Here is a 16,679-nt window from a genome sequence, read left to right as displayed (position 1 = left end):
GTCATTAATGCTATTATAGGTTGTCCTTAATTGTTACAACTCGTTGGTCTTACCTAGTAAAAATAACAGACAATCAGAAATCTTTTCAGTATCATTTCACCACACTATGGTATCAATGAACTGACTACACAATTGGTCTGGAGTGCTAATAACAATAATAATAATAATAATAATAAAGGCCTTTATTCATCACATATTTATTCATCACATAAATTAATTATTAATTAAAAAAGCTCCAGGCGAGTTTCAGTTCAGGAAATGTACAGTGCGAAGCACTGACATATCCTGTCTGTTCAGCTAACCTGGGCAAACAAATAATAAACAAAAATATCTAGCATTGTAACCAGTTAATAGTACTAATATTTATATAAAAACGAATCAAAATGTAATTTAAATAAATTAATAATATTAATATGCACCCTAAATGTAAGTTCTACTCATTATAATTATGTATGTTATCAAACCCTACCTATGCAATATGTAATTTTTCAAAAATGACCTTTTTAAATTTGTTTTGAGTAAAATGGAGAGCAGTGGTGTAATTATTCATAATTTGGGCTATATGATAAATATGTAAAGGATCACTTGTAGTGCTGTGTAGGATGATAAGGGATAGAAATGGTGTTTTTATGTCTAATGTTAATATTATGTACATCAGTATGGAATTTTATTTTATTATAGAGATATGGTGGGGTTTTAAAAATAATAATTTTTTGGAATTGACAAGGTGAATAAAAATGTCGTATGAGTATTAACCAACCTGTTTCTTTAAGTTTGTAACTTATTGGTTGATTTCTACGGATACCATGTATCAAAGAAGGCAAGAATTTTGCATTTTTTGTATACAATAACTATCAAGTTCTGTAATACATGAATTATAAATAGTATCACAATAATTAAAATGTGATAACACCAAGGTATCACACAGCAATTTTTTTAAGCCTTTAGTCAATATATGATGAGATTGGAATATAAATTTCAAATTTACATAACTTTTCTGCAAGCACTTGTCTATATGACCACCAAATCTTAAGTTTTGATCTATATGTAAGCCTAAGTTTTTGACAGTTGATTTAAATTCTATCGAAGAATTATCAATGGTGATCATATGAGCAAAATCTCTCAGAAATATTTCTCTTTGTGTCACTGGACCAAAAACTATACCTACACATTTATTCTTGTTAAGACGAAGACTAATGGCTAGAAGAAAATTGAGAAACTCTTTCTAAATCATAATTAATTGCAGCCACTGCCTGTTTAAACTCGTCAGGCTTAAAGGATAAGTAGATAGATAAGTAATAACCTGCCAAGGCAAGTAAATATTTTTGACTCAAACATTAGTTTATTTAAAAAACAACTAAAAGGTATCTTATAATAATTGATTTCTTTTACATGTCAATCCTAGTCTACCCTTGATAGTTTTATTAAAGTTTGTTATAGTTTATTATTCTGAGATGTTTCATATTTTAAAAATTTAATGTTGTTAAGGTATAGCTTTGTTAAATCATTTGTAAATGGGATTCTGTTATTAAATAAAAAAAATATGAAATGCATACTTACTTGGAGTATTGAGACTCAGCCTGGAACGGATTTGATTCAATCTATCTGTAGCATACTCAGAAGCCAAAGATGGTGAATTGTAGGTAGATAGTCTACTAGGTGATGCACTAGCATAAGATGATATGTTTTTGGTAGAAAAATAAGAACTCTCTACTGATTTAGATGGTGAGTATTTGCTTGTAGATGATAAAGTAGATTTGAGAGGGGAGCCCCTTTGATCAGAGAGTAATCCCTTGGAATTGTAATTATTCAGGTCTGACTCAGAATCTGAACCTGTATCAAATTCATCTTGTGCATTTTTAACAATTTTCTGGGATCGACTACTGCTACTTGTAGTTACAGTTCTAATGTCCCTTTTTACTGGACTTGGAGGTGCCTAAAAATATGAAAAATGTCAACAAGATGAATCTTTAACTATGGATTAATACTAAAAATCCACAACTTTTCTTTTTGTTGCTAACCTTGAATCACTGGAACAATTTTATCACAAGTTAATTGTATAATATGGTTAAAAAGTTACCTCTGGCTCATCATCATATCTTGTACTCTTCCTAAGTTTAGGACTTGAAGCAGGTGGTTGCATTAAAGGGGCTGCCATAGTAGCTCTCCTATTATCCTTCTTTTTAGTAACTTTAGCATCATTGTCACTTTCATCTTCACTCGAGTAACGGCCCAGGGATCTGAATAAAATATTAATGAGATAATTTGGTGAAACATTGAGTAAATACACATTAATAAACAAATTAGCAAAAAAGTTGTAATTGATATTTCGTTAAAAAATTCATAACATACCTTCTACCTTCTCCACCACCAATCTTGTTCTTGTTTTCCAACAGCATTTTCAGTTTTTTTGCCATAACTTTCCTGGTTGTTCCTGTTATGGGCATCACTGGGAATCCAAATTCCAGGAGCTTGGTGCGGAGCTCCCCATCAGTTAATTTGTCAACATCTACCATCTACAAAGGAATAAATAATATACTGAGGGTGCAGCTATATACGAAATATTAGGATTAGTAAACAACCTTGTTTATTCAGGACTATTGCCAATGTTGAGGAGGTAAATAAATTTGTTATGAGCAGATTTTGCCTAGCAGAGAGCCCCAATTAACAAAAAACCATATGCGATTCTTACATTTTTAAAGAGAAAATTATTGTCTGCTACTTTTTGCAAAAAAAATTTAAGCTTGAAATGCATAAATTTGGTGATCCCTTGTTGCCTAATAATGTCTAGGAGTTTAACACTAACAGAAAAATAACATTCTAGATTTATCAACATTTAAAAATACTTACCTTTGTTTGCCAGTGGAATAAGATTGGAGATAAATAAAATAAATACGTCTAGGATTATTTAAGCTGTAGGCACAATATTCACATTTGAAACCAATCCCTCCTAAAAAAGTTTAATGACCTTGGATATCTATATATACACAAAATTACACAATTTAATAACATGCACACGGTGAGTATTTAACTTACATCTAAAATTTTTATAAAAATGGGATTATTTGTATAGTATTTGCAGAATTATTATAAGGCACAAACGTAGCCTGAATGATCTACAAAACTCACGCCAACCGCCATAAATAGAAATGACAAATTATCAGGGTTGCCGCGCGCGTACCGACTTCAAATGCGGCAATCCGCGTGGTTTTGTATTTAGGCATTTTTTAACAAACTAATAAATCCGATAATTCTCATGAATTAAATACAGTTTTAAATATAAGATCTTAGATGTATTTTACCAAAGCTACCTTTATTTCACTTTTACTAATTGCCTAGTTTCTTTTCTCTACAAATATTATAATACACAGAAAATTAACTTCTTTTTTCAGGTAATTGAGGAGCATAATACAGTTTATTATGTAAATGAAAAAACTTTTAAATAGGTGATATTTTTCTGAAATTAATAACACTTAAAGAAAGATATTTTCTAAATAAACATTTAATTATTTTGCGTTTAAATACTAGTGACATCTGTGAGTACTGTGGAAAATTAAAAAACTCGAGTTGAGCACAAACATAATAAAAACTGCGCATCCACCAAAATTGAATACGGAAATTAGCGCTCTCTCCAAAATTTAGACTGTCATTTTATATCACAGAATAAAAACAATCAGAATGCCCACTCTCATATGTCGCCTTTGAAGTGTGTCAGCACGCGATCGGCATATTTTAAGCGGAAACAGTCTCGGCACAGAATAATAAACAATCAGAATGCCCACTCTGCTTGAAAAAATAATATGCGCAGAGGGAATCAGCCATGTTTTAGTCGGAACCAGTGCTGTTCAGTGACATTTTATCTGGTGTGCATAGACAAATTAACCCGGTTTAATTTATTTACGGCAACTACAGACATAATATGCACTATTTTGTTCGTACTTTTAGTTGAAGAATAGATTAAATTATTTCAAATGTACTAAATTATTATTCTCTAACAATTCAAATTACAGTTCTGTCGTAGCTTGTCACACATTTCTCAATTCGAGTCTGTTTCCGTTTCTGGCATCTGAGGTTGGCCATTCTGATTGTTATTTATTCTGTGGACTCGGATTGAGGACAACCTACGACAGAATTGTAATTTAAATTTTTAGAGATTAATAATTTAGTATATTTGAAATAATTGAATCTATTCTTCAACTAAAAGTACGAATAAAATAGTGCATATTATGTCTATAGTTGCCGTAAATAAGTTAAACCGGGTTAATTTTTCTATGCACACCAGATAAAATGCCACTGAACAGCACTGGTTCCGTTTAAAACATGGCTGATTCCGTCTGCGCGAATTTATTTTTTCAAGCAGAGTGGGCATTCTGATTGTTCATTATTCTGTACCACAGCTTATACTTATATTATGAACAAGTTAAAGTACTTCACCAATGAACTGAAATACCACAGACCACTCAACTGCCTGCTTTATCTTTAATGTATAGTTTGGCTAAATTTTCCTATCTAGAATGTTTTTTTTTCAGCCTAAACACACCCTTCTAATATTTTTTTATGTACTGATTTTTTTGGGTGATTTGACTACCCTGAATATTTACTTCTACAAATGGATATTCAAATTTTACTTCTCCCATTTAATATTTAAACCCATATTCTTTTCTTCTCATATCCTTATGCCCTCTCAGGCGTCGAATAAAAGACACCATCTCAATGTCAGCATATATTATTCTGTAAGTTCTATAGTTCTATTTTTGGGTGTATGAAAATTAAAACAAAATCACATCAAATTTCTTTATTACATTTTGCATCTTTAATAAATATAAAAAAAAAATACCACAAATTATAACTGCCATGGCTTGTCCGATTATGAAAATCTTTGGAATAAATAACATCAAGTTTTGCTATCTACATTTATAGTGAGACATCAATTAGTTTTTTCAATATAAAATGAAAATACATGTAATATTTATTATTGTATATACATGAAAGAATCGTGACATTATTTCTACCACTTTTAACATGTAAAAAATACAAAAATAAGTAAAAATCTTTGGTAGATGTATAAACTATTTATCATCGACGTTTAGATACTAAAACCTAAAACCACTAAACTACGATTCTTGTAGTATGTACAGATCGACAAAAATATCTGAAACCGCCAAGGTAAGACCGATGGAGAACTTTGGTTACGCGACGTTGTCAGATCAATTAAATTTCAAAGGTTTTTCGGTTATTTATTTGTTATCTATTTTACAGTAAAATTGGTAACAATTCTATAATGCTTTTACATTTTTATTATGAATCGAATGAAGCTTTTTCAACGTTTTTACTGCACTCTTATGCAGTAATGTATGGTATACGTAAGTAATGTATTCTAAATAAACAACTATTCGACCATTTTATTTGGCAATGTCGCAAAACCACTGATTTCGTGTACAATGAATTTTAAATGGATGTTTACTCTAAATGTTTACTTTAAATGGAAGTCTCCTCTCCTTGATTTGCTGCCTGAGTGACCTTCGCGATTACAGATATTTCTGTACACCTGTATGTAGCTAATGATTCGGGTTTGCCGATCAATGTCGTGTTTTTGGTGGAGGTTGCTCTTGCTCTTACTGCCCGTTGTATCAGTTGGCGCATTCAGACGGACAATGCAAAATTTCGTTCCAGTTAGTACCTTCCTGGACTTCTGTGTTTATATTCTCGGCAAGCGTTCGGATCTCAACCGCCTCACAAGTTTTTTAGGATAGAAATATAAAGGATGTTTTTTTTTAAATATGTGTTCTACTACAGAATGGAAGATGATGTGGAGGATAAAGAATTGATAACTCTGATTTGAAGTTGAAATTACTTCAGGTACGACAAATTCATAAATAGTGCCGCTGATCATTTGAAGCACAATGTGGACACTGGGGCTACAATCTATAGAAGAAGGTATACTACAGCAGAGACTACAGTGGTAGAAATAATTTTTTACTATAAAATAATTAAAAATAAGCATTAGAAAGAATTTGATCACAAAATATACAGCTGAGATCACGATTTATTTATAATAGACTAGAACAAAACAGAATTTAAGTGATCACAGTAAGGGAAATACAATACAGAGATAAACAACAATTTTTGTAATTGTTGTGCAGTGTTTAAATTAAAAAAATACCGTGTCAAGTCAGTAAAACTAACAGATCTATGAAAACGTGGAATACTTAAACTCAAAAATCTTCAGTCTAATTAATATATAACATATTATATTCTTAAGTACATTTAACTAAAGGAGTCTATGAGATTGTATTATAGTCAATAAACTCAGGAACAACAAATCAAAGCTACCTTAACTGCTGTATGTATATTATATATACATTATCAAGTTTGATTCTTATCTTAATTTGAAATTTTGTAAATTATAAATTTTTGTAAATTAGAAATGAATAGTATCTAACCAAAAACATTACTTAAATAATTTACAAGTGATCACAGATGACCTGGACCTTTTCCAATCTACTGAAACACAAAATTTAGTGCATTGCAATATTACTATGCTGTAACTATAATGCACTGATTCAAAATTTTCAGCAATGTATCCACACTTTTAGAATGTTCCGAATTTCTCAAAATCTCAAAGACTCCTTTTAAACATCCAAATCTATACAAAGCATACTGAGATTTATTTAATGAATTTTATCACCCATTTGGACTTTGGAAACCATGTAGATACCCACGATCAGTCCAAATAGGCCGATGGCACTGCCGAAGATTTCTATGACTAGAATTTTCATGAATAAGGAAGAATCTGCCGCGTCTGCTAGAGCTGCTCCTGAACCTACTATACCTACTGCCATACCACAGAACAGGTTCACCATTCCGACTGTTATACCTGACCCAAACATCAGATATCCTGAAAATGAAGTCATTTTAAAACTATATGAATTCTAACCAAATTTGTAAAGGGAACAGTACAAAAACCTAAAACTAGTGAATATATAATAATAACCTTTGATCATATCTCTTTCCTCAAGAGATAATACGAATTTTATACTAGAAAGTTTACAGAATGGCAAAGTCAATGGAATTGATAAAACATCTCTTGGCAAATCTGCTGCTCCTTGATGTATCTCTCTGTGCTCCAAATGATCACTGTCTAAGCAAGATGAAAGTACCAAAAACAAAATCTGGGCAATGCCATACTTGCTCAGGCATCAGATAACTGATAATGTACATGATCTCATTAAAGCAGAGGCTAGGAATGTTGTTTATGGAAGAAAATGAGGTATCATTGTTAATATGTATTCTTTATTGCCCACAACATAAAGTTAATGTTTTTGATGCTTTAAAGGATTTTTCCATGACTTTTTTGACCCTTGACAAATCAATGATATATGAAGCTACAAAAACATTTCAAGAGCATTGAAAAAGCATACAAAATCATCCACTCCATCTTTTATTAAACATGGCATGTAATATTAGTGGATGTGACTTTTGCCAGTGGTGAGGTCTGTCTATTCGGGATAGCCAATTCCGACAGGGGGCGCTCAAGATTTCAAAGATGGACGATACCTTCGGGAAAACAAATCATTTTGTCATTTGATCTCGAAGCTATAAAACCTTTAATATAAATCATTTACACGTTTGTTTTGCCAAAGTAAAAGTTGGAGTACGTTCTTCAAAGTTTATTTGTTTGTGATTCAAGTTTATACATGCGGTAATTGACTCCCAAACCTGAATAAAAATAAAATTAAATGTTTCGTTTTTTTACAATATGTCTGAAACACGGAAAGTAAAATTTACATTATCTCAATTATTTTTGTGGTTGCAAGGTCGGCAAAGATCTTTAGTTGAGAGTAAGGCAGTTTTTGGAGCTGACCACATTATATTTTGTAAATTACGTCTTACGTTTTCTACTAATAACTTCATGAGACCTTTGGGGCAATTTAGCTGATGGAACAGCATTTTTCAGTCTTCTCAATTTAGTTTCAGGTGTTACTATAAAGTAAATTAGATATAAATATATTAAAATATAAATAATATTTTAATCAACACTTATTTGGAAAGTAATTGTTCTCAGTAAAATGTAAACTGCACAGTCATGTACTTGGTTTATAGGTCTGCCAATACACAAAATGCATTGCCAAATTTTTCTCATATTCTCGTCCAGTGGAAACTTATGTATGGATTTTTTTTTGTGAATTATAATAGGATAAACATTGAGGAACACTGCAATAGTTTTTTGAAGTCAAAGTCATTGTTAATTACAATATAAACCGGTCGCTAATATGTATACAAATTAATGACAATTTCAAGGTTTTCCCGAAGTGGATGCTTTTGAAATCTACCACCAGGTGTCGCCCACTTTGCAGTTCCTCGCGAATATGGTCATTATCTACTTTTATCATAACCTCAAACTTTATGATTTAATTTGTTATAAAGAAACAAAATACTAGACTAATAAAATTACTAATTAGCAAAATCTAAAGAGTCATTAACACTGCCAATAGGTATGCTTGTTTAACAAATTAACTTAATTTTCCCCAACAAAATGCCACCACCAATAATGTACACTAATTTTTGTCCTTACCCCCTTAATTTTGTAAAATAGTAACAGCATCTTGGATTGTCAAACCAGACTTGTCTGTATGGAATTTTACAGTTGTTACACTCACTTTAGTGATCACTAACTAGTTTTTAAGTTTCTAAAGCCCAATAACATCTAAATGATACACAAAAAGAATAAATATATTATAAACAGTTTAAATGATTAAAATTACTATTAATATTTTTTATTACTTTAAGATACAATAGCAATGTCAAGATGAAGATGAATAGTGGAGAACATTCAGTCAAAATTTATCCAAGTATCTTGGTACATCCCTAAATAAATAATTTATTCTTGTCACATACTGTTACTAGAAATTAATGTGGACAACATCAGAACAATATTCAATAAAATTATAAATTCTCCTTAAAAAATAAAAGCACTAAAATAGATCCTTGTGGAACTCCCATTGTGATCTAGACTTTCCTGGGCAATATTCTCTATAAGTATTGTTAATTATTGTGAATTTGAACTAAGAGGTGCTAATAGCACTTTATAGTTACCTCTAAATACCATATTGTTCCAATTTGTTTATTATTTCATTGAAATTCATAAAAAGGTTTGTAGAAGTAAAAAAAAATCTGTTTATTACCTATATTATGGTATTATTGATATTACACCCTGTAATGTTAACTCATTGCCTTTATTTAAATTTAGAATTAAAAAACTAAACTCATTAAATATTATATTACTTCTGAATGGTTTTTCTCTATACTAAAGCGAAACACTTTATTATCTTACCTCCAAGCCAGTTTTTTGAAAATAAAAATTGATCTTTGGTAACTTTGCTGTAAGTGAACTCTTCCATATATCCAGATAAGACAATAGCAATGATCAATCCATAAATAGCAACAGCTTCACAAAAAATTACTGAAACCAAATTTTTGGTTTTAATTCTTGGTGCCTTGACACCACCTCCAACGATGCTCACACCTGTAGTATGTATACCTACAGCTGCTCCTACAATTGATAGGGAGACTGACAGTCCTATACCTAAAACAGAATGGATAAATTATTTATTTATAATACTTACATATAGACCTAGCTTCTTAGTTTTCATGTTTCTTTCTTCAGAGGTTGACCTTACTAATTTTATAGATTGATCTCTCCTATTAGTAGTAGTAACAAGTAGTAAATTGTCATTTTTTAAAGCTCATTGGTGAGTGCAGGTCTAATACCTTCCGTTTTAATTTTTTATTTTAGTATTTCTGACTATTCCTTATTCATGCTCGTGTTACTCCTTATTTTTTATTTGCAGTTCTTGCTTCTATATCCCATTTACATAAGTAATACAAACCGTGTTTGTATTTTGGGGCTGTCAGCTCCTAATATTTCTACAATTTTTTTATTCAATTTCATCTATTATACACATTGAGACTACTTTTAAACACTTAATAGAGATAACTTTAAAATTGTGTCAAACCACAATCCAACTGTGTTGTAGAAAGGAACTAACATAAAAAATTTGATTTTCTAGGTTTTTTAATTTCAAACTTACCAAGACAACACCACATATGTGGCGAAGTATTTGCAAGAAACCATCCCACACTTATTCTTTCACCCTTTCCTGTTAAAACATGGTACAGAGACAGAATTATTACTGTGAGGAGGGTAGTTAGGGCTAAAGTATATCCTAGAACGGCCCTAATGCTCAACTTATTCATGTTGAGAAGGTTTAATGTGAAACATTAAGATTTCGACTACTATTATTCCACAAAACTGCTAGACTTGGTGGAATTTTAATAATACATATTAATATTATACCTATATCAGCATTGATTTGTGTATAATAAAATCTTTAAATGTCAGATTGACACTGACAACTAGACCGAAATCTAACAATAACTTAGCTAAGCTTTTCACCAAAACCCAATGTTTCAGCTTTTCCCCTATAGAGGAAACAAATGTATTATATTTTTAATTACTAAAATATGCAAAAACATATGAGGACTAATTATTTCACTATTACTTAATTTAATAATAATTAATAATATTATAGTAATTAATTCGCTCTTTGTGTTTTTCCTGTTGTCGTTAATTATATAAACTTCCTGGAGTATTAAATCAGTTTCTTAGCCAAGATCAATACCAAAGACAAAACTGCAGCATCTTTCTAGAAGATGGCGTACGTAATTTAAAAGTGATTTGGAGTATGTTTAACAGGAATCGAATGAATGCTGTTTTCAGTTCATATTCCTTAGATTAAAGAAACCGTTAATCGGTTTCGTTAATCTAAGTCATATTCATACTATAATGAATACTGAATGAATGCTGTTCATATTATATGAATTTGTATGTACCTACCGAAAAGAGAGCTATAATTTATCTCCAAGGATAGGTTTACACAATTCTGGAATAAAAGAACCATTCCAGTATTACGCCCTTTAACTAAGTTGATTTAGACTATAAATGTCTTTTTGTCCAGTTTCGTGTACGTATTTACAATTATATCTAATCATTACAGATAAGATTTGTGCACTTAACTTAAAAATTTAAATGCCAAGATTATTAAACCCATTTGATAAAGTAAAGAATTGAGAGTTTTTAATATATATCGAATTCTATCACTTTCTACACATGAATAATGTATTTCAATAGAAATTGTTTATATATTTTTCTAAATTTAACTGCTGTATTTGTTATATCATTAACAGAAGCTCACGAGCAATGTATAATTCGCGAATTTTTTCAAATTGCAGAAGTTATTGAACGGTGTAAAAATATAACAGTTTCAAATCTTGAGGTTCCAGCAAATGTTACTTTGGACTTTGATCTTCAGACAGGATCAACTCTTACGTTTGAAGGACTTACATTGTTCAAAAATGCGACATGGGTGGGACCGTTAATACGATTTAGGGGTAGCCAAATTCTTGTACAAGGAGCAATAGGTAAGGGTTATATATTTCTTTTTAATTTCTCTTTTTTTAACATACCATTTAATCTTTCATTTAAATAAAACAGTGCATTATTTAATTACCTATATAGCGGTAATTTATGTATTTGACTGGTATAAGTTACTTTTGGTCGTCTTTCAGGATCTCTCCTAGATGGCCAAGGTACGCTATATTGGGATGGTATGGGAGGAAATGGTGGAGTAACGAAACCTTATTTTTTTCAAATTGAGACTACAGGAGGATCTGTATTTAAAAATATTAACCTACTTAATTGTCCCCATCATTGCGTTATTATTTCCAGTACTGATCTAACTATTACAGGCTGGAACGTAGATGTTTCGGCCGGCGATAAGGTAAAACTAACATTTCCGCACGAAAAATTAATTAGGGGAAAGTAGTACACAATTAAACATGGTACACAATAAGACAATCTATTCAATTTTCAATTTTCAATCTATTTCTATTGAATAGATTGAAACTATATTCAATTTTGCAACCAACAGGATCACAAAAATGATATTTTACAGCGCCAGTCAAAATGTCATCATTTCATAGGAATTTTCATCCAAAAATAGTGTCAACCATTTTTTTCGAACAGATATTTTGTAAACAAACAGGTTAGGTTAGTAATATCAATAATATAGATAATTAATTTAAAAAATACCTAAGAAAGTTTAGTTATTGAAAAAAATGAAGTGCCATAATTAGCAAATTAATTTTTTTTAATCGATTATTATTATGATAGTTGTACGAAAAGAAACAACGAGCGGTGTTGTTATGGAATATGTAATTCTTTCTATCTATCTATCTAATTAGCCTTCTTCGGCCCATCTTTGGACATAGGCCTCCCCAATCCTTTTCCATTCTTCTCTGTCTGTCTCTACAGTCATCCGCCTAGAGCCCACGTGCTTCTTGATATCATCTGCCCATCTCATTTGGGGCCTTCCTCTGCTTCTTTTATATTCCCACGGTCTCCAACTTATAAGAATTTTGTTCCATCGGTCTTCTTTTGTCTTATATTGTGTCCGGCAAATCTCCATTTCAATTTTGCAACTTCTTGTCTTCTTCTTTTGTGAGGGACGTTAGATCCCCACAAATTTTTATAGCTTTTTTTTCCCATTCTAATCTTTAAAAAATATCTTCCAGAGCCTGATTGAAAAGTTTCGGTGATATTGTGTCACTCTGTCTCACATCATCATCATCATCATCATTTGGGTCTACAACTCTATGTGAGTCTTGGCCGCGTTTACTATTTCCCTCCATTGTTGTCGGTCCTGAGCAGCTATTTCCCATTGCTGTATTCCCATTTTGCGTAGATCTGACGTAGATAGTCCGCAGTATCTTTCTTTCCAGTACCAGTAATTTTGTTGTTTCCCGCCGGTTTAGAGTCCATGTCTCGCTTCCATACGTTATTGTGAGACGAATTATTGTCTTATACACTCTTATTTTTGCTGGTATTGAGAGTATTTTTGATTTAAGTATGGTCATTAATGAGTAATATGCCCTGTTTCCTGCAATGATCCTGGCTGCCACGTCCTTTTCATATTTATTTTCAGATGTTATGATCGCTCCCAGGTACTTGAATTCTTTGACGACTTCAAAGTTGTATTCATTGATTGTTACGTTTTGTCTACCCCTTGGTTTTGGGTTCTTCGTAACCACATTGTACTTGGTCTTGTCCTCGTTGAACTTTAGACCAACTTCCTTGGCTCCGTTTTCGAATAGGGTGAAAACTTCTTTTGCATCTCTGGGGGATTGTGCAATTGTGTCCACGTCATCCGCAAACGCCAATAGTATTTTTGATCCTTGGGCGGCAAATCCGTTTGTCAGTTGTGGTCGAGCTTTCCTTACCGCATGTTCCAGTGCAAAATTAAATAGCAGGGGGGCGAGAGGATCTCCTTGTCTAAGTCCGGTGTTATTGAGGAATTCCTCCGACGTGGTGCTGCCAATTCTGATCCGTGCGGAAGCGTTCTCTTTGCTCATCTGTGCTAATCGTACCAGCTTTCCAGGTACTCCCATTTCTACCATGATCTCCCACAATGCTTCTCTGCTAATAGAATCGTAAGCTTGTTTAAAGTCCACGAAGATTTGGTGTACATCGCGGTTGAATTCCCAGTTTTTTTCCAACACCTGGCGTAGGACGAATATCTGGTCTATGGGCGACCTTCCCGGTCTGAATCCGCTTTGGTAGTCGCCCTGTCGGATTCTCACAGAAATTTGGATTGCGAAAAAGCCCTTCCTTTCACTTTTTGTTGGGTGATGTATTCTGTTGATCTGATGATCAAATAAATGTTTCTAGGGCAACTTAGGGCATAACACAGATGGCTTTGATGTTATTTACGGAGAAAATATCGTAATAGAAAACTCAATAGTGAAAAATCAAGACGATTGCGTTGCTATAAATCGAGGTAAAAACATGTTCATTTCAAACCTTCGATGTTCTGGTGGGCATGGCATTAGTTTATCAGTAGGATTTAGCCATCGATCGTACAAGCATAACACTGTGCATAATGTAACCTTTACTGACTGTGTGGTAGCTCGATCTGAAAATGGTATTCACGTGAAGACGCATAATGATGGATATCTGGGGGAAATTAAAAACGTGACCTACAAGAATATCGAATTTGTAGGTAAGTTTATTTGTTATTACATTTTTTTTTCTAAATATGTTTACTATATAGTGTACTATTTGCCTATTGATCAGAATATAACCATAAGAAAGAACTTAAATAAGACAGATATCCGTGAAGTTGCGACAGAAGTGGTCATCGTACTCGGTCCTTTATTATTAATAATTAATGTCTTATGGAATATACCTACTTATCGCCTCTTTTTCCTTGTAAAATATCTACTTCCTATCCAGTTTTATAGGTCCAAGGGTATTCCAAGGGTCCAAGGTATTCCAAGGTCTGCTCATGTACACAGGAGCACCAATGTAACAAATACTTATTTGAGTTTGCACAGCGCCATCTATGTCTTATTACAAGCAACTCTTATTAGGGTTTTATCGGCATATTAACTTTTTTTATTTTAATTTTAAGATATCCTAAATTATGGAGTCAACGTTCAACAAGATTATGCCAACGGTACTAGTACAGGTAATCCCAAAAGTAACATTCCCATAACAAATTTATCGTTAATAAACGTATTTGGCAACGTTAAAGGATCTCATGCTACAGGTGTGTACATTCTTTGTGGATCCGTAGGATGTATAGATTGGAACTGGTCGGAGATTTCAATAACTGGAGCAAAGAGAGATGATTCTTGTAATTATGTACCTTCTGGTTATCAATGTTGATAGAGTTTAAGGTATAATCAACAATAAAATTTATGACGACGTTGAGATTCTATTTATTTAGTACTTTTCCCTTCACTAATCTATCAGTTCAATATATTCCCAAAGAAAACAAATAAAGATACAGATCACAATATGTTTGTTGTTTCAAATGTGCACAACTTTAGGCTCAGGGAGTGGATAACTCGTCTTACATATTTAGCCGATTATACACTTTCTTTTATTGGCTTAAGTAGCTTGGAAATGAACATGATGTCATATGTGTAGTAATAGCCACTTATTTATCTTTAATACCAAGTTTAATACAGTTGACTCCATGGTCCTTTACCCGTGCGTCATTAATACCTGGCGAGATAAAACACATACTTTTTTATACAATGTCTTCTACGCATGAAACTAAAGGTAAACCAGCTACCGCCTGTTATTAAGTAAGGACAAATGTTATTTTTATGAACAGTCTAGACTCAGTACATCGAAAAGAGATAGGTACAAAAAAGACGTTTGGGCACGTTATCATATTTTAAGTACAATTTGTGACGTTTCTGGTTTGTTTACTTGTGGCTGTCAGTTTTTGCTAGTTTTTGGCATGTTTTTGCATTTAGTAGTTATTTATATTACACAAACAGTTGGTTTCACGACAAATTTTATATTCTAGTTTAAAATTTTATGGTAAGTGTATTTTATTTTGTTATTAATTTAAATATAAAGTTAACCTCATTCATACAGTTAAGAAATGGTTTTATTTAAGTTTCCGCAAAAGTAAAAAAAAACGGGTGTGGCAGTCCAGTGGGACTGCCGGTGGAAGTTACACTTCTATACACGCATTCGCCGTTACAAATTTATTTGAAAGTCAATCTGCACAATCATTACATATGTAATGCTATAGGTAAGACATAGCAGAAAGAGAAACAGAATTAATAACAACTTACTAACAATTAATAAACAACTTTTGACCTGTAATAGGAGTATAGTAAATGAAGGATTAAATCAATATTTTGATGAAAATGTATATTTTTATTTTCATATATGTATGAAAGGAATTGAATGCAAAAATTTTTTTACACATACTCTGCAGTAAAATTCATTGTTTATTTTGTTATTAATATAATAATACAATACAAATTAAAATGCAATATTCATAAGTATTTAAAAATGACAATAATATACATAAAAAAATACACTACGATACAGTGCAACATAATTCAATATAATAATACAATACAAATTAAAATGCAATATTCATAAGTATTTAATAATGACAATAATATACATAACTTTTCTACTTACGCATATATGTTTAATTTACCATGTAATAATATTAATAAAAAAGTCCTCCCCGACTGGGAATTGAACCCCGGTCTCCCGCGTGACAGGCGGGGATACTGACTACTATACTACCGAGGACATGACACAAACGTATTTCAAAATTGACAGTTCTGGGTCATACAGTGATTTATTGAGATTATTATTTTGAAATACAAAAGACTAATATAATTATGAACATTTAATAAATAATACAAAACATATCACATAAATAATAATATTAATAAATATTTTATTGTATAAAGGAACATTTTTATATTCGAGAGAGGAAGAGAGAGAAAATATATCTTTTGTCTCTCTCTTACTCATTATCTTACATATGTAATGATTTCACAGATTCACTCCCATACAAAAATTTCCAACGTGGAGCGCGCGTATAGACATATAACTTCAAAAATGACAGATAAAATAATTTATTAAATTTTTTTAGATTATGCCTGGAAAAACTCTTACCTCACAAGCACAAGAACTCGTTTTAAATTTAATCTAGTCCTTAGAATTATAAAAAAGGAACGAGAGCCGTTGAAACCGTTGTCATCTATTCAAGAGCTACAAAAAGTACAATTTTCAAATG

The 16,679-nt window shown here is 31.8% G+C and overlaps 3 protein-coding genes across 4 annotated transcripts in view; 1 reads left to right on the top strand and 2 right to left on the bottom strand.

Annotated features, from left to right (window-relative positions):
* LOC140445211 (inner nuclear membrane protein Man1-like) overlaps positions 1-3,185 on the bottom strand; it is a 58,767-nt gene extending 55,582 nt beyond the window's left edge. For both annotated transcript variants that reach the window (XM_072537105.1, XM_072537104.1), the window contains exons 1-5: positions 3,037-3,185; positions 2,851-2,950; positions 2,353-2,516; positions 2,081-2,240; positions 1,561-1,936 (exon numbers count right to left, since the gene is read on the bottom strand). In XM_072537105.1, coding sequence (XP_072393206.1) covers positions 1,561-1,936; positions 2,081-2,240; positions 2,353-2,516 — 700 coding nt within the window. In that variant the 5' untranslated portion in view covers positions 2,851-2,950; positions 3,037-3,185. The remainder of the gene's footprint in view (positions 1-1,560; positions 1,937-2,080; positions 2,241-2,352; positions 2,517-2,850; positions 2,951-3,036) is intronic.
* A 1,595-nt stretch (positions 3,186-4,780) lies between these two features.
* On the bottom strand, positions 4,781-10,420 carry VhaPPA1-1 (Vacuolar H[+] ATPase PPA1 subunit 1). The gene is made up of 3 exons (XM_072537103.1): positions 10,092-10,420; positions 9,335-9,586; positions 4,781-6,898 (listed from the first exon to the last, which is right to left on the bottom strand). Exons 1-3 carry the CDS (start codon positions 10,255-10,257, stop codon positions 6,672-6,674), a joined length of 645 nt encoding a protein of 214 aa, XP_072393204.1. The 5' UTR covers positions 10,258-10,420; the 3' UTR covers positions 4,781-6,671.
* A 678-nt stretch (positions 10,421-11,098) lies between these two features.
* LOC140445209 (polygalacturonase-like) lies at positions 11,099-14,830 on the top strand. Its single transcript, XM_072537102.1, has 4 exons — positions 11,099-11,481; positions 11,629-11,840; positions 13,787-14,117; positions 14,529-14,830. The coding sequence occupies exons 1-4, from the start codon at positions 11,178-11,180 to the stop codon at positions 14,783-14,785; spliced, it is 1,104 nt and encodes a 367-aa protein (XP_072393203.1). The 5' UTR covers positions 11,099-11,177; the 3' UTR covers positions 14,786-14,830.
* Positions 14,831-16,679: the final 1,849 nt, after the last annotated feature.

Source organism: Diabrotica undecimpunctata, chromosome 7 (assembly GCF_040954645.1).
Source record: "Diabrotica undecimpunctata isolate CICGRU chromosome 7, icDiaUnde3, whole genome shotgun sequence".
NCBI classification, from domain to species: Eukaryota; Metazoa; Arthropoda; class Insecta; order Coleoptera; family Chrysomelidae; genus Diabrotica; species Diabrotica undecimpunctata.
Note: the sequence above shows the minus strand (reverse complement) of the source record. Positions and strands in the feature narration are given on the sequence as shown.

Excerpts from the sequence above, each read along its gene's own strand:
- VhaPPA1-1 (XM_072537103.1), bottom strand. The coding sequence starts at position 10,257 with ATGAATAAGTTGAGCATTAGGGCCGTTCTAGGATATACTTTAGCCCTA. Across the intron at positions 9,587-10,091 it reads ACATATGTGGTGTTGTCTTG|GTATAGGACTGTCAGTCTCC; the intron begins GTAAGTTTGAAA and ends ATTCTGTTTTAG. Across the intron at positions 6,899-9,334 it reads TTCAAAAAACTGGCTTGGAG|GATATCTGATGTTTGGGTCA; the intron begins GTAAGATAATAA and ends CTTCATTTTCAG.
- LOC140445209 (XM_072537102.1), top strand. The coding sequence starts at position 11,178 with ATGTATTTCAATAGAAATTGTTTATATATTTTTCTAAATTTAACTGCT. Across the intron at positions 11,482-11,628 it reads TCTTGTACAAGGAGCAATAG|GATCTCTCCTAGATGGCCAA; the intron begins GTAAGGGTTATA and ends GTCGTCTTTCAG. Across the intron at positions 14,118-14,528 it reads CAAGAATATCGAATTTGTAG|ATATCCTAAATTATGGAGTC; the intron begins GTAAGTTTATTT and ends TTTAATTTTAAG.